Here is a 19,146-nt window from a genome sequence, read left to right as displayed (position 1 = left end):
CATTAATCCTTATTAAAGCTAGGGCTGGGCGATATTTCCGATTATTTAGATTGATTCAAATTAAATGTTTTGCCTCAATTTTATTATTTTTAAAAAAAAAATCAAGAAATTGCGAATTCAAGAAATTTTGAATAAAAATGTTTGCAAGAGTTACAATTAAACATGTTGACAATACAGCAATGATAACCGAATTAGGAGAAGAAAATGATCCGAGACAGGCAGTGGAATGAGAAAAAAGGCAAAGTTATTAATCGTGAGTTGAGCTTTTTTTTTTTTTACTTGACCGGCGTGTTTTTAGAATACTGTTTCATGGATGAGATGCTGCAAAAGATGTGCAACACCTAAACATGTCTGCCAAACATAAAAACAATAGGACAAATAGCACGATTGAATGCAAAAACCTGTAAAGAACTACTACTGTATGTTTGATATGCATGATGGTGACAGGCTGAAAACTGCTGTTGTTTTCTGTTTTTACAAAGCATTTGCTGTTAATAATAGCCTATTATTGGTGTTATTCATTGCTATTACTTTTTTGTTAAGAAATATTTAGCATTTTCTTATTTTATATTATTTCTGAGTATATAGGATGTGTTTAAGATAAGTTTGTACAACATTTGCATTGTTTTACATTTACACCATGTTGATCACTTCAGATGTGGTGAATTTGGAATGAAACTTTTTTTAAACCAGATTGTTAATAAAGAGAATGTTACTTAAATCATATTGTAGTTAAGTTCTTAAGTTGACTAGTTAAACAGTAAAAAAATTCACAATCGAAATCGTGAATCAGTCAATCACTCTGAAAAAAATCAAGATTTTATTCTTTTGCCATATTGCCCAGCCCTACGGGAGAGGATTAGGGCCAAGCAATAATAAAAAAATAAAACCATCTCGAGATTAAAGTTGTTAAATTACGAGAAAAAAACTCGTTCAATTTCGAGAAAAAAACTCGTTAAATTTCGAGAAAAAAAATCAACATAAAATGTTGAGAATTAAGTCTTTAAATTACGAGAAAAACAGTTTAATTTAATGACTTTATTCCCAACATTTTATGTCGATTTTTCTCTCTAAATTTAACGAGTTTTTTTCTTGTAATTTAACGAGTTTATTCTCAACATTTTATCTCGACTTTTTTCTCGAAATGTAAAATTTTTCTCATAATTTAACAAATCTGTTCTCGTAATATAACGATTTTTTTCTCGTAATTTAATGGCTTTTTTCTTGTAATTTAACAAGTTTATTCTCAACATTTTAACTCGATTTTTTCTCAAAATTTAACAAAATTTTTCTCATAATTTAACGAATTTGTTCTCATAATTTAACAACTTTTTTCTCGTAATTTAATGACTTTTTTCTTGTAATTTAACGAGTTTATTCTCAACATTTTATGTTGATTTTTTTTCTTTAAATTTAATGACTTTATTCTCAACATTTTATCTCGATTTTTTTCTCAAAATGTAACAACATTTTTCTCATAATTTAACAAATTTGTTCTCGTAATTTAACAACTTTTTTCTCGTAATTTAACAAGTTTATTCTCAACATTTTATCTTGATTTTTTCTCAAAATTTAACAACATTTTTCTCATAATTTAACAAATTTGTTCTCGTAATTTAACAACTTTTTTCTCGTAATTTAACAAGTTTATTCTCAACATTTTATCTTGATTTTTTCTCAAAATTTAACAACATTTTTCTCATAATTTAACAAATTTGTTCTCGTAATTTAACAACTTTTTTCTCGTAATTTAATGACTATTTTCTCAACATTTTATCTTGATTTTTTCTCAAAATTTAACGACATTTTTCTCATAATTTAACAAATTTGTTCTCGTAATTTAACAACTTTTTTCTCGTAATTTAATGACTATTTTCTCATAATTTAATGACTTTATTTTCAACATTTTATCTAGACTTTTTTCTCAAAATTTAACAAAATTTTTCTCGTAATGTAACGAATTTGTTCTCATAATTTAACAACTTTTTTCTCGTAATTTAATGACTTTTTTCTTGTAATTTAACGAGTTTATTCTCAACATTTTATGTTGATTTTTTTTCTTTAAATTTAATGACTTTATTCTCAACATTTTATCTAGATTTTTTCTCAAAATTTAACAACATTTTTCTCATAATTTAACAAACTTGTTCTTGTAATTTAACAACTTTTTTCTCGTAATTTAACAAGTTTATTCTCAACATTTTATCTCGATTTTTTCTCAAAATTTAACGACATTTTTCTCATAATTTAACAAATTTGTTCTCGTAATTTAACAACTTTTTTCTCGTTATTTAATGACTTTTTTCTCGTAATTTAATGACTTTATTTTCAACATTTTATCTAGATTTTTTTCTCAAAATTTAACGAGTTTTTTTTCAAAATTTAACAACTTTAATCTCGAGATGGCTTTATTTTTTTATTATTGCTTGGCTCTAATCCTCTTCTGTACAGCCCTAATTAAAGCTACAAAAGTTTTCTCTTTGTCTGCTGTTCTTTGATTAACATTAATGACAGACTGCAGCAGGTTTTTTAGGCTGCTGTCACTTTAAGACCTGACGCACATGACGTGGATCTGCCCCACATCCGGTGTCCTCAAAACACTTTACGGTCATTTAAGGCTTTATTTAACAGTGCTTACGATGATTTTGGCATAATTTTGTGAGTCTGAAGCAGCTTTTAATGTTGTCTGAAGAGGCTTTCTGTGCACGAGTCATGTGTGTGTCACACAGACAGACAGCGTGCCAGTACAGATTTAAGTTCTTTTTGCATCTTATCACACTTGAATAGCACTTGAACGAATGTTAGTGTGATCATATCACAGCTGATTAACACACACTGATATGATCTACATGTCACATACTAAGATTCACTTTCAGCGGCCAAATCACTAAAAAGTTGATCAGAGAAAAACTGATTAGAATCACAAAAGATACTTTGGTGCACCTTGGTGCAGTGATGGTATCAGATAGTGGTGTTTATTTTTTGTTAAATGCAAGAAGGAGAAAGACATAAATCCATCGCAACAACCCAAAACACGTGTGTGTGTGTGTGTGTGTGTGTGTGTGTGTACCTCTGTAGTTAATGATCTCAGTGCCCAGAACTGCGGTCATCTCCAGCACAGTGATGAAGGCTTTATCCATAGAGGTGAGAGGGAATGGAGACATACGGTGTCTCCGAGCCACTTTGGTGATATCCACCGCACTATGACCTACAAACACACACGCAATCCTAAACACATCGTATATACACAAGTAATGCTCAACTTTCAGTGTCTGTTGACATATCCCGATAAAGAGGCTGTATTGATGCATAAATTATAATAAATAACACACAGAAAACACTGAATGAATGTTTCTTTACAGAGTGTGTAATTAATCTATCTTTTAATCTAATCTAATCTAAATGCAAATAGCCTGTACTTTTAATAAATATGATATTATTATTGCATACTGTTTCATAATGTGCACTGAAAAAAAAATGGCGTAGAGACAGTTTTCACTCAAAAATTGACAAGAGTCATAGACAGAGACTGGAAAAGCACACAGTGATACTGAATATTTCACAATCACATGCAGAAGAAACACAAGGAAAAAGTCATTTTACAAATTTTAAACCTACTTGCTCGTAAGATATTTTCTTTGCTGCTGCATCGTGACTGCACCTGAAGAAAGAAAAGGAGGAGAGAAAAACAGAAAAAAGTGAATATTTCAATTCTTTGTGTTTTCATGGAGCTTTTATGAGATGTTTGCTATAAAAACCCCAGAAAACAGTAAGCGATGTCATGCTGCTGTCATTATGAAACTCGAAGACAAACATGGAGCTGAGAATTCTGGGATGTAATGAGGAGAAACAGAGAGAGCTACATCACCGTTCAAATGTTTGGGGTCAGGAAGATGTGTCTCTTCTGCTCAACAAGGCTGCATTTATTTGATCAAAAATACAGTAAAAATTGTGAAATATTATTATGATTTAAAATAATTGTTTGCTATTTGAATATATAGTAAAATGTAATTTATTTCTGTGATTCAAAGCTGAATTTTCAGCATCATTACTCCAGTCTTCAGTGTCCTTCAGAAATAATTCTAATATGATGATTTGCTGCTCAAGAAACATTTCAGTTTTTGTGGAAACACAGGATTATGAATAGAATTCCAAACACTCGTGATTTAATGAATAGAAAGTTAAAAAGAACAGCATTTATTTACAATAAAATTATTATTGTAACATTATAAAATCTTTACTGTCCGTTTTGATCAATTTAATGCATCCTCGCTGAATAAAACAATTTCTTTCAAACGAAAAAAAAAAAAAACTTACTGACCCCAAACTTTTGAACGGTAGTGAGATTCAGACAAGAGATATTAGAGATCAGAGACATAATAACATCAAACTTCATCTGATTTTAAAAAGACAGAATCTTCCCTATTCCCATGATAAAAATCTGTAAATCTGCCACTCTTAGAAGAAAAGGTTCATTTTGGATTAATTAACTTTTAGTTTTAATTACATTTTATGAATTAAGCAGCTCAGAAACATACTTTATCACTAGAAAAAAAAAAAAAAAAAAAAAAAGGAAATTACTCATTGAACATGAAAGTATTATGCAATCATTTCTCCTTACATAGAACCTTTTTGACATAAATGGTTCTTTAGAATTGAGTCAAGAACCCTGGAGTTCTAAATAGAACCCATTTCCTTTCTCTTTTCATTCACACTTTCTTCTCTTTTAAAAATGTCATCCTCTCTGTAACCTCAACATGTTGCACGACCCTTCTGAGCTGGAGTGGTCGTTCCTGGCGTTTATGATGACTGTACTTGTGAAAAGCACCCTATAATCAGTGCTGGGCAGATCTAATAGACTGTCTAGTGCTCTACAGTGAGAAAGAGAGAGGATGAAGGAGTGATAGAAGAACTACTGCTGCCCGAGGAGAAGCAGACACCGTCTAGTGAAGAACGACTGAAGAACCAGAGGAGAGAAAGACAATTACGAGAGCATAAGACCCAGAACGCCACACAGCTCATGAAACATGAGAGAGAGACGCACAGAACAGCTGAAAGAGCAAAACGCAGCGAGCAGCAAGGGAGTAATAAATCAAACAAGATGATGATGTCAGCAAAACACAAAAGCTTCTGAACAAAAAAAGTGAACAAACAAATGGAAATGTTCAGGGGTTCCAGTAATCTGACTTGTTTGTTTGTGGCTGTGCATTATACAGGTTCAGTAATAGGCTCTTTTCAGGCTAAAACTTTACGATAAGGTCTCATTTGTTAACAGCAGTTGATTACGGAAGAGGATTAGGGCCAAGTAATAAAAAAAAAATAAAATAAATCATTATAATGCAAGATTAAACTGGTTACATTTCAAGAAAAAAAGTCGAAATACAATGTCATGAATAAAATCAGCAAATATCGCAAATAAAGTAGTCGCAATTTTGAGAATAAAGTTGTTTCAAGAAATTTTATTCTCAAGTTTATTGTCAACATTTTATTTAAACTTTTTTTTCTTAAAATTACACAACAACTTTATTATCGAAATGCAATGATTTTATTCTCAACATTGTATTATGACTTTTGTTTCAAAATTTAGCGAGTTGAATCTCACATTATAATACGGAATAGGATTAGGGCCAAGCAATAATAAAAAATGAAACCATCTCGAGATTAAAGGTGTTAAATTTCGAGAAAAAACTCGTTAAATTTCGAGAAAAAAGTCAAGATAAAATGTTGAGAATAAACTCATTAAATTACGAGAAAAAAGTCGTTAAATTATGAGAAAAATGCCATTAAATTTCGAGAAAAAAGTCGAAATAAAATGTTGAGAATAAACATTAAATTACGAGAAAAAACTCGTTAAATTTCGAGAAAAAAGTCGAAATAAAATGTTGAGAATAAACTCATTAAATTACGAGAAAAAAGTCGTTAAATTATGAGAAAAATGACATTAAATTTCGAGAAAAAAGTCGAAATAAAATGTTGAGAATAAACTCATTAAATTACGAGAAAAAAGTCGTTAAATTATGAGAAAAATGACATTAAATTTCTAGAAAAAAGTCGAGATAAAATGTTGAGAATAAACATTAAATTACAAGAAAAAACTCATTAAATTACGAGAAAAAAGTCGTTAAATTATGAGAAAAATGACATTAAATTTCTAGAAAAAAGTCGAGATAAAATGTTGACAATAAACTCATTGAATTACGAGAAAAAACTCGTTAAATTTCGAGAAAAAAGTCAAGATAAAATGTTGAGAATAAACTCATTAAATTACGAGAAAAAAGTCGTTAAATTATGAGAAAAATGACATTAAATTTCGAGAAAAAAGTCGAAATAAAATGTTGAGAATAAACTCATTAAATTACGAGAAAAAAGTCGTTAAATTATGAGAAAAATGACATTAAATTTCTAGAAAAAAGTCGAGATAAAATGTTGAGAATAAACATTAAATTACAAGAAAAAACTCATTAAATTACGAGAAAAAAGTCGTTAAATTATGAGAAAAATGACATTAAATTTCTAGAAAAAAGTCGAGATAAAATGTTGACAATAAACTCATTGAATTACGAGAAAAAACTCGTTAAATTTCGAGAAAAAAGTCAAGATAAAATGTTGAGAATAAACTCATTAAATTACGAGAAAAAAGTCGTTAAATTACGAGTATAAAGTCGTTAAATTATGAGAAAAATGTCATTAAATTTCAAGAAAAAACTTGTTAAATTTCGAGAAAAAAGTCAAAATAAAATGTTGAGAATAAACTCATTAAATTACGAGAAAAAAGTCGTTAAATTATGAGAAAAATGCCATTAAATTTCGAGAAAAAAGTCGAAATAAAATGTTGAGAATAAACATTAAATACGAGAAAAAACTCGTTAAATTTCGAGAAAAAAGTCGAAATAAAATGTTGAGAATAAACTCATTAAATTACGAGAAAAAAGTCGTTAAATTATGAGAAAAATGACATTAAATTTCGAGAAAAAAGTCGAAATAAAATGTTGAGAATAAACTCATTAAATTACGAGAAAAAAGTCGTTAAATTATGAGAAAAATGACATTAAATTTCTAGAAAAAAGTCGAGATAAAATGTTGAGAATAAACATTAAATTACAAGAAAAAACTCATTAAATTACGAGAAAAAAGTCGTTAAATTATGAGAAAAATGACATTAAATTTCTAGAAAAAAGTCGAGATAAAATGTTGACAATAAACTCGTAATTTAATGAGTTTATTCTTAACATTTTATCTCGACTTTTTTCTCGAAATTTAACTTCAATCTCGAGAAGGTTTTATTTTTTTATTATTGCTTGGCCCTAATCCTCTTCCGTAGTTAATGCATGAACTATGAGCGTTTAATAACCTCTGTTAAAGGATAGTTCACCCTAAAATGCAAATTAAGTCATCACTTTCTTTTATGGTACACTAAAGGAGAATTCTTTTTAAAATGTCTCATTCGTGTTTGTCCATATAATGGCAGTGAATAGTGACCGGCAAAAAAGATGCAAATGTTTCACATAATCATCCTATGTAACATGTGTTGTATATTTCAAGTGTTTTGGGGTAGGGTTTGGTGAAAAACAAACCAAAACTTAATGAATATTTAATGAAATGCACAGAAGACCAATGGCCAAAGGAAGCCAGGAATTTTTTTAAATGAAATTTCAGTTTGTTTTTCACTAAACCCTATCATGTATGTCCAGAAAACTTGGAATATACGGCATGTGTCACATGGGAACTTTCTGTGATGCTTTTGCATGCTTATTTTTATTTGTTTTTTTAAACCTTGATGTTGTTTGCTATTCACTGTCATTATATGGACAAGCAGGACCTCCTTTTTTCATGGACCTCATTTTGTGGTCCATAAAAGAAAGAAGAGCATACATTTATAAACCCCTTGGAGTTGTGTGGATAACTTTTCTGATGGATGGGTGCACTGCTTTTGGCTTCAAAATCAGGCCCCCCATTCACTGCCATTATAAAGCTTGGAAGAGCCGGGATATTTTTAAATATATCTCAGATTGTGTATGTCAGAAAGACGATAGTCATATACACCTTGGATGGCTTGAGGGTGAGTAAATCATGGGGTAATTTTCAGTTTTTGGATGAACTATCCCTTTAATATTAGTTTATAAAAATACAATTGCTCATTGTTTGCATTAATGTCAACAGATACAACTTTTAATTTGAAAAATGTATTAGTAAGTGGAGAAATTAACGTGCTGTAGAAGTATCGTTCATGGCTTGCTAATGTTAATGTTATCTAATGTACTTAATGAAGGCATGTATCATATATTTAACATACAGTGTATACAAAAAGAAAAGAAAAATAAGACAAAAAAGTGGCAAGCAAAAGAAAAGAAGGAAAAGAAGTCAAAGAGAGAGCGTTTCATGTGAAGGGCTGATGGTTCTGGGATAGTTACTCGAGAACTGAAGGTCCTATGGCCACGGCGATCGTCTTTGAGCACCTCCAACCTACACTGGAGCTTACGGAGATAAAGTCATCAGTCCATCAGTTACAAGCAACAGAAGAAACAATCCAACTGAAAACTGAGAGCGGCAGGAAACTCAAGATACAGAGACAGACAGAAGTCACATTTAACTTTCAGGTGTCAGAAGAACTAGAGCAGGGGTTTTCAATCATTTAGATGCCATGGACCCGTAAATATGATCACACACATAGTGTGAGGGACTCTATCCTAAAATTTAAAAGGGATCTATCTTTTATGAACACCCAATTTTTACACTGAAAAATTAATGAATGTACAGTAGCTGCTCCTCTATGCTGTTAATGTGAATCAAACAAAGAAAAACAGAAAATCACTCACTGCTCAACTTTAGTAGCTTTAATAAGAATATATTTCTGACTTGAATGCTGCTGTTAAATGCTCTGGTGAGGAGATAAACATGGCAGATTGTGTACGGCTCGCTCAGGGGAGGAGCTAAGCTAATAGCTAATATTTTATTATGTGACGTCATAATAAAAAGGATTCCTGAGCGGCTCATTTTGAGACACTGTTTCTAAATTATTGGGAAAATAACGAACGGAGTGGATGGATTTTTACCATAATAAGGTGGTTGTGTACACACACATAATCATGTTCAAAAACAATGTCAAACGAATTTTCCTTTTTAATAAATTCTTTATTCATTCATTTATTTTAGACTCCCTTGAGGCCCCGGATCCCAGTTTGAAAACCCCTGAACTAGAGGATGTTAGTGAATGTTTCATATACATTTAAATTGCCAAGAATAACATTATGTTAAAGAACTAGTAACACACAGACACCTTAAAGTAAAGCTTTAAGGAACTTTATAACCAGTTTAAAGTCAACATGAAATGTCATGCAACACCCATTTTAATTATTGCAATGTATTTCTGAGTGTAAATATTAAATGAAAAAAAAAAGAAAAAGAAAATTAGGATGCACTCAAAATAATTTTGTAGTAGAAACCATTTTCACTCAGAATTTGCTAGAGTTCCCTCACTAAATATCTTAGATGTGGGCTAATTAATAAAAGCATTGACCTGATATGTAAAGACATTACACATGGTATCTTTCAGCTCATGTTGTTTTTGTATTATCGAATGATAGAAAAAAGAAAGCGTTTTGGAATTTTCCCCACGGCCTTATTCTTAATAATTAATTTCATGACTTTAATCTAGGAATTAATTATGCTTGACACTTGTGTTGGTGGATGGAGTGGAGTGGAGTGAATACAGGTATTCACAAAAATACATGACAAATCCTTAATTTCTGTTAATAACAATCTTAAAAATGAAAGTTCTTTTTTGGAATCAATGGTTCCATGAAGAACCTTTAACATCCACAGAACTTTTCCATTCCATAAAAGGTTCTTTAGAATGATAAAAAGGTTCTTCAGATTACTAAAATGTTCGTTTCACTGAAAGGTTCTTTGAGGAACCAAAAATGGTTCTTCAACGGCACTGCTGTGAAAACCCCCTTTTGGAAGCTTTATTTTTAAGAGTATATGTAATAAAACTGGAGTGTGTGTGTGTGATAGTGAGTATTAGTGATGGTTTTAGTGATACTACTGATGTCAGTTAGAAGACCAAACCATATGATGGAGCCTGTACTGACACCTAAATGAGACACTGACAGGGTCGAAACAGGACACGAGCTCTTGTCATTTTGACAATCTGCAGTAACTTTAACTGTGAAGCTGAACTCAACACACTCCTGAAGCACATTTACTCACAAGCATGTGCTTTAATTCACACACACACACACACACACACACACACACACACACACACACACACACACACACACACACACACACACACACACACACACACACACACACACACACACACACACACACACACACACACACACACACAGTCACGTGCACATTCCAAAACAGACTTAAACTATGCCATTTAAACGCTAATGATATTAGAGCTGCACGATTCTGGATACATTGAGAATCTTTTTTTTTTTTTTTTTTTGTTAAACAGAGTTCACAATTTTCCCATGATTCTGAAATGACAAATTAACAAAATCATCAAATTTATTAGAGGTTCTGACAAAATGTTAATTGCTGCTATTTAAATATATTTACAGGATTGAGTGAATGATTCAATGACTTCACTTGTTTCATTCCTGATGAATCAGCGTTTTTGAACGAATCTCTTGAATGAATGATTCAATGACAAATACATTTTTTGACAGTGACTTGTCGCCACCTACTGGTGTAACGATGTTTATTTGAAGCATCAAGTTACTTTCAAAAGGTGATTTACTCTTATTTTGATCACTACCGTAGACATTTATATTTGAACTATAAATTTTATCCCAGTACTTGTGGGATAATTTGAGTTATTGTAACACAGAGAAAGGGTAAAGGCTTGTTTACACCAAGAATGATAACTATAAAGATAACAATAAAGATATAGTTATAGTTCTAAATATAGAAGAATAGCAGAGTTCACAACTCAGCTATAATGATAGCGATATAGAGAAATATTGTTGGGATCACTTTCAGAATGATTTTTGAATGATAAAACACTGACAACCAATCAGAATCCCTTCTAATTTAAGGGCTCGCGTGTTTAAAATGGCAGATGACATTGCAGAGAAGTTAATAGCACAACATTGTCTTGCTTCCTTTGAAGTTGCAGTGAAAAAGACTAGATGTTGCTTTTATTCCACTATATTGACTTTGTCGGCTAAATTCACTGTTAGATTAGATCGATTACACTAGCTATTCAGTCAAACCACAGCATGCTGAGGACATCTGCTGGTTAAAGCTGTGTTAATGCAACAAGAACAGCAAAAACATGTTGCACACACTTTGAAACCGCAAAGACGAACAATTCAAAGCAGAGTTTTGAAATCAGGCATCACTAGATATTGTCGTTATTTTGTTTTTTTTGGTGCACAAAAGGTTTTCTCGTCACTTTATAATATTACGATTGAACGACTGAACTCACATGAACTGATTGATATGTTTTGAGTACCTTTCTGGATCTTGAGAAGTTCTGTGGCATTGCTGTCTGTAGAGGCCTCACAGAGCCATCGAATTTCATCAAAAATATCTTAATTTGTGGTCTTACGGGTGTGGAACGCCATGAAGGTGAGTAATTAATGACATTATTTTCATTTTTGGGTGAACTAACCCTTTAAATAGACAGAGCTGAATCATTTCGATCTATTAATCGTGCAGCTCTAATTCGAATTGATATTCATGCATTTCCTATGTAGTGTCCCAAATCAGTCACTTCCAGTTCTATTTCATTAAGCATTCTGCCTTACAAGGCTGCTGTCTATGTAGGCAACTCACTTGATTTTGGAACACAACTTGTGAGTTTTGCAAAGCAGAACAGGGATGTTTTCTACTAGCATTGAGAGATGTTATTGATGTGTATAAACACACACTGGTTGCCATTTTTAGTGTAGATTAACATTATCTTTCTGCTGTAATATTCTCAGTACTGTTTTGAGGGAATTACACAACAAGTCTGACTAATACAATGCTACACACACATGCACACACACACACACACACACACATAAACATATTCATTGAAGTCTCTCCAACACACATACACACGTCTGCAAACACACTGTTATAATCTCGACACAAACAATGTCACAAATGAGTAAAACAAAAAGAGAACGAATGGAGGTGAATGAGCGTTTCAGTGCAAAACTTTGGTGTAGGATTTACTCTGAAACAATTTAACTCAGAAACTGGAAGCAAATTTTACAAATAATTACAAAGAAATGTAGAATGTTAGAATATTTGTTTTACTTACATTTTAGAGTGTAATGGACAGACAAATTACATGTCGCAAAAAAAATGTGTTGCATTGCACTTGCTTCATTTTTCTATTTGTAAATGATTAGTTGCTAATAACAAGTTACAGATTAACTGTAGTAACTATAGTATTTTGGAGGAGACTGTAGTTATGATGCTAAACAATAGTATGTAAATATGCTCAAAGAAATTTTGCTAACCTATGATGTACTTTTTAACTGTTTGGTGGTTTAGCATTGTTTATGCTGTAAAAAATTGATTAATCGTGATTAATCGAATCTAACATAAAAGTTTATATATATATGTGTGTGTGCGTTTGTGTGTGTATATGTATGTCACACACATATAATATATATAAATATGATCATATATACACATTATGTACACAAACTTTTGTTATATTCGATTAATCACGATTAATCGATTTGACAGCAACTATAGATATATATTATATTATATATTTTATATATATATTTTTTAATGATATCCACAATTCAATCTGACAAAAAGTGTTTTTCTTTCAAGTTTTTGTTATAGAAAAATGTTTTGAATAGCTAACAAAATGTATAAAAAATATTATATATTAATTTAATTTTATATTCTGATAACTGAGTACTAAATAATAGCAAAATATAGGCTTCTAGCAGTCGACTGATATGGCTAAATATTTTAAGCGATTGAAAACTGTGTTGTGGTATTAGTAAGAAATGGTGAATCATAGCTGATTTATGTACAACTGGTGTAGGATTTATTTTGAAACTATTTTTATGATGAGAAACTGCTAGTAAATTTCACAAACAATGGCAAAGAAACACATTGAATTAAACATAACATTTTGACTGAAATAGTAAAACATACTCAAATAATCTTTGTTGTATTTATAACTTAAGTATTTTTACAGTGTATTTTTCAGCGAACGCTTTACAGGCTAAATTCGTTTCGCATTCTGCCGGCAAGCTATGATTAAAGATGAGCTCTTTACCTGGTCCAAGGTAGAGTACCTTGACTTGAGTGTGATGACCTCATCCAGGTGTGCTCTGAACTCTCGCCGTGACGCCTGGAGGAAGCCACAGGATAGTCACTCACCCTAAACACAAACACACCCCTATCTTTCCCACACACACACGCACACACACACACACACAAACCTCTCCATATCCAACAGGCACATATACAGAATCAATCCGCATTCTATCAAACACATTTATGAGCATGCTCTGCCACAAACACTGACACGAACACACTCACAGATACACTAGTTCTCTCCAACAAGACGCACAGTGATAAAAACACTGCAATGATGTGCAATATGACCAGCTGAACAAAATAAAAACTCACTCCCGTTAAAACCAACTGCTGTAAATTGTGAGTGATAAATAGGAACAAACCAACAGAAAAGAAATCGTGGAGAAGGAGAAATCACTTCCATGGTGAACGACACTCACATCAAGCTTCTCAAAAGCAACTTTGAAACTGTAGATTGTCAAGATACAAGCTGTTCAGATTGAACCTATGCTGCCTGTTTGAGTAGTAACTACATTACGAGGAACTAACTAAAATTAGTCAGTAAACTAACTGCGTTGAAGCTATAAAAGAGAGCAATATCATTATAAATGTATAGAAAATGAACAACGTTTATCTCTCTTTAAAACAATAATTTAAAATTATTTTTAATAAAAAAAAAAAAAAATTGTTTGTTGACAACATTTAAAATAGCTAAACTACTGTCACGCTAATACAAATTTATAAAAATGTATAAAAATAGCTTAAAAATCTCAACTCATTATATTTTGTTTCTCTCTTTTTTTTTTTTTTGCATGGACTTTTTTTTTAGTTTTACTTACTCCCTAAAGTTGAGATAACATTTTTTATTTTGTAAATTCAAATACATTGGGCAAATCAATTGGATAAACACAGTAAATTGAGTGTAGTTTACTAAAATTTAGACAAACTTTAAACTATTTTAACAGATGCTACTTCTATTTTTTTTTTTATGATATCCGCAATAAAATTGAACGAAAAAAAGTGTTTTTGCCATTCATTTTTTTTTAAACAAAAAACAAAACAAAAAAAACAATTTGTTACTGGAAAAACAACACCAGTTGAAACATTTTAATAGCTGTCACACTAATAAAACTTTGATAAAAATTTATAATTTACTGATTACTAAATAACTAAATATTAAATAAAACATCTCAATATAGTATATAATATATAAGCTGTACAGTATACTATATAAGCTTCTAATTTACAGCATATGAATGAATCATTGGATAAAACATATTTTAAAAACTCTTTAGATCAAGCAGAGCGAAAAAAGTAAAGAAAATATGTCTAAAATATAGCTGAGAGAAATGAAAAACTGCACTATTAGAGTAACAGTAGTGTGTTTTATGGCGGTAACGACTAGTTGTTGACTGATACAGGTTTTTCATTGGCTGATAGCGGAAATCTAGGCTGATTTATTGTCGATATATAAATAATATAATTTAGTGTTAGCAAATGCAATGTAGCCTACTTCAAATTGCTGTAGATTAACCTTTGCTTTATTTATGATAATCTCAAAATGGCCAACTATCATCCTAAATTATTATAAATTAATTGGCTTCTGTCACTAGTAACAATACGGCCATACATTCATTTAAGCGTTTCATGGATGAAGAAAAAATAACATTAAAAATGCATAAAAAAATATTTAAAGAAAATATGATGGATAAACCAATAAGTCAAAAACACTTAAAACAACAAAAAAATCTCCAAGACAAACATTCACATTTGTCATAAAAATGACTGAAAGTCATTTCTTCTCTGTTGCACTTGAGATAATCATGCATGACAAGACAGGAAGGGATTCAGGCAGAGCAGGAAGCAACAGTCATCATGGGCAGGACGAAACGTGTCACATGGCAACGTGTCGAGGTGGAGGAGAGCCGTTGCCATGCTGATCTGGCCCGAGACGCATGCAGGAATACCTCAGCAATGCTTAGGGTGGATGAAGAGGAGGGGAGCCGCGCCTGGGTGCCACGAGAAGGGGGAAAAGAGAAGACAATTAAATATAAGAGCCAGCAAAGCCAAGCTGAGACAGACACTGCCGCCCCCTGCTGGCCCGGAGGACTGCTTGAGCACGGCCAGCCAAAGCAGCTGGGAACAGAAGACATTTAAAAAGAGCAGATATGGAGATAAAGACCAGAAACTACGCAAATAAAGCGTTTACACTCGCGTATTTGCATAGAGCATGTTTCAGGCACGATCCGGGATTTGTGCTTGATATTTTTAATGCAAGTTCATCTGTTTTTTTTGGGAGTTCTTTTACAATCACTTGTGATCCCATTTCGATGTTAGCATGGGGATATATACATGTGGTCACATTAAATCCAATTTATATTGGATTTACACAACACATACTGACAAGCACACACGCAAACACAGCAAAGATGACAAGATGGGTGAAGCGTTTAACACTGTTATGTGACTAAAACACGCTGAAACTACCATGATCCAGCTAACTATATTACTGAAGATCACATTTCAACAACAACACTAATGTCAATTTATGGGAAAATTACAGGGATATTCAGAAATGATTTCACATAAACTCATTATACACTACCATTGTAAATTTTGGGTTTAGAAAGTTTTTTTTTTTAAGAAAATAAATTAATACTTGTATTCAACGAGGATTCATTAAATGCATCAAAAGAGACAGTAAAGACATTTATAATGTTACAAAGGATTTCAAATAATAACTTTTCAATTGAACTTTGTCAAAAAAAAAAATGTATCACAGTTTCCACAAAAATATGAAGCGGCACAACTGTTTTCAACATTGATAATAATCAGAAATGTTTCTTGAGCAGCAAATCAACATATTAGAATGATTTCTGAAGGATCATGTGACTTTGAAGACTGGAGCTAGTGGTTGAAATTGGTACTGCAGTCCAAATTCAAAATATTGGACATGCGGGTTGCCAGATTGAGGACACGCAACTGGAACGAGAGCAATTGACAATGGGAGGCGATGAGTTAATCATTTTAATATGCGTCTGATCATAGAGCTTTTTAGATGGATGTCGAGGCTTTTTAGGTCCGGTAGAATCTGCGATCTCTGAACCAGTTCGTTTGCTGGCTTCCATGGCTGCTATAGGCAATAGGCAACTCGGGGAGTCGGAACACTATTGGGTAAATTGGCAGTGGGCGGAGTCATGCAGACCAAAACAAAAACAGACATTCCGAAACGGAACACACATTTCAAAATAGAATAACTGGCTGTCACATTGTTTTTCAGAGTAACAAGTGAACTTAGAATGTTTCCTAAATCTCTGCAAACATATGATGGTATTTTTATGCTTTAGTACAGTCAAAAACACATTACATACAGCACCTTTAAAATCCTGCCAGCGCTGACAAGAATCGTTTGGTACTTATTGCGCTTTGTCACCTTTGCCATAAAATCAGCACTGCATCTTACGTTCAGACATGCAAGGTGTCCTTCTGGTCCAGGAACGGAGTAATATATCTTGCAGGCTGCAGCTCACCCGAGTTTAATGTTCAAGTGAAACTCAAGGCACTACAGATATGATCTTTACAACAGTTATTTATCGCCACACACACACAAACTCACACAGCGCTTTTACTGCAGCGTACAGCACACAGTTTTACATGTGCAATGTCCTCAGAATACTGTTGATTTAACACAAATAGTGCTTCACCCAACTGATTAAAACGTTGCTAACATGTGATTCGTAACTATTTTATGTGGCTAATTCATATGATTTTGTACAATCTCATTTGTATTTTTTCCAAGCGGCAACCTTCCAGTCTCTCTCTTAAATCCAACATGGATGTGACTAAAACTGCAATTCATTGACTGGCCGCTAGAGAGAGGCTCCAAAAGAGAGCAGAATCTCATTGAGCCCCATGTTAAAATGCCCAACTTTACAGCAGAAAAAAAACATGTTTACAGCCTGGTACAAAAAGTGGTTTTGGTCTATATAGCTAATTTTGCCCTTCATGACAAATGTGAGGGGGGTGAATATTTTTATAACTCATCTGTTTAAATTATATTAAGCCTTAAAGTTCTGCATAATTAAGGGCGTGGTCACTTGAGTGACAGCTATTGCTAGCCACCGTGTCAGAATGTCTGTTCTTGTTAAATACATTTTTTCATGAGGTCAGTTTGGATACTCTAATAAGCATAAAATTGATACTTTTCTGTTCTGATAGAAATATAAGCATATTCTGTAACACTTTTTTTTTTTTTCTCGAAAATCCACTTTAGATGTTCTACTAACTATAATTAATATGCAACTACTTGTCAACTAGCAGTCATTACAGTATTGACTGTCTGCTTAAAGGGTTATGAAACCCTAAAGATTTTATGTGTTTTATGTGATTTTTATGTGTTACCATCTGTTAATAGTTAACTTTTTTTGCGCTATTTTCATCTTCCAGATTTATATTCGCTTCGTGACATTTTCTTGTACTATAGTACATCGATGACTCATCAGTGTCATGATTATTCATGAGACTGCATGTCCTTATCCAATGAGAAGACATCTTGCTTAATTATTCATGAGAGCATGCATTGATTTCCTCTGACAGACGCCTCAAACTGTGAGATTGCACATAGTAAGTGAAAGATATATTAATGGATTAAATAATAAGTGTTTGTTTTTGCTCACATAAATTCTCTTTAGTAGATCCTGAGTTTTTGACACAAATGCGATTGATCCACAGTGATTTATCAGTTTTTACAGCTCCATAGCCAATCGAAAAGCTTATAAAAATGCCTAAATAAGCCTCAAAAGTTATTAAAGATGCATATATTTTTCATGCATTGCAGAGTACAAAGGATATCACAGGATATGTATGTATTTGTGTAACGGTTTACGGCGAGCTTACAAAACCATGTGTATATTGTTGTGTGTAATGGTAAACTGCAGCGTGCATTTGTGGGAAGCTTTGATGCTTTTAACTCAATGAGAGCGAAATAAAACTGTCTAAAGTCGTTCTGTGTTGTCACTCACCCATCTTCCCCCTCCACTCCACAGCTTAACCACTCCCACTGTATGAGAACTGACTGCTGCTGAAACAAGGGCTTTCATGACCATTTAAATACAGTAATGAAGTAAAAATACTTTATTAATGTCCACCACTGGTTAAAACTCTGTAAAATTTGCATGCAATTAAAATAGATCAATCTTAAATTTAGGGCTAAATATATTAGGGATAAATATATAGTGTGTTCATGACATGAGGGTCAGTAATATATAATACATAATATTCATTTAAAACCTCAAAAATGACTCGAGAGACTCAGATTTGACCCGTCTGAAGGGAGCGAGGGCAGCTAACAGGACACACACTATCTGCTCAAGATTGCTAATGCACAGCAAAGCGGTTTCTGCCATGCTCTATTTAATAATGCTTTAGTAGGTCCTTCTGTACTGCAGCTATTAGGATGCGAAACTACACTAAAGACAAGCCTTTAGCTACATCATCTGTGGACACTACGATGCACTAAAGCAACTTTACAGCATTAATGTCTCTTCATAATCCACAATGTTTGAGATAGCAGTGCTGGTGCATATTTTAAATTGTCCATTTCTTTTTAAAGGTCTCTTTAAAGAAATCTTTCAAGAACTTTAACCATTTTCATAACAAGCAAGCCTCTCCTTTCAGAATTGGGCTAAAAAAAGCATTATCAGCGGATAGAGTTACTGTCATTTTACACATTTATATCTGTGGTAAAACTGTGGAAAAGTTTTGTTATGATAATTTCCAGTTGAGCACCCTGTATCTAAATGTGTTTAACATAATAATTATAATATTACATATACATATATCATATTATTATATAATTTATTAAAGCAT

The 19,146-nt window shown here is 32.3% G+C and overlaps 1 protein-coding gene across 2 annotated transcripts in view; it reads right to left on the bottom strand.

Annotated features, from left to right (window-relative positions):
- The window catches only part of gphnb (gephyrin b), a 103,669-nt gene that overhangs the window by 11,614 nt on the left and 72,909 nt on the right, over positions 1–19,146 (bottom strand). The window contains exons 9-13 of one of the 2 annotated variants that reach the window (XM_067383309.1): positions 15,246–15,287; positions 13,256–13,330; positions 8,412–8,474; positions 3,619–3,661; positions 3,071–3,208 (exon numbers count right to left, since the gene is read on the bottom strand). In XM_067383309.1, the coding sequence (XP_067239410.1) occupies positions 3,071–3,208; positions 3,619–3,661; positions 8,412–8,474; positions 13,256–13,330; positions 15,246–15,287 (361 nt within the window). The remainder of the gene's footprint in view (positions 1–3,070; positions 3,209–3,618; positions 3,662–8,411; positions 8,475–13,255; positions 13,331–15,245; positions 15,288–19,146) is intronic. The other variant, XM_067383310.1, reaches the window with a different exon arrangement.

Source organism: Chanodichthys erythropterus, chromosome 4 (genome assembly GCF_024489055.1).
Source record: "Chanodichthys erythropterus isolate Z2021 chromosome 4, ASM2448905v1, whole genome shotgun sequence".
Taxonomy (NCBI): Eukaryota; Metazoa; Chordata; class Actinopteri; order Cypriniformes; family Xenocyprididae; genus Chanodichthys; species Chanodichthys erythropterus.
This window is presented reverse-complemented; position numbering and strand designations above follow the sequence as displayed.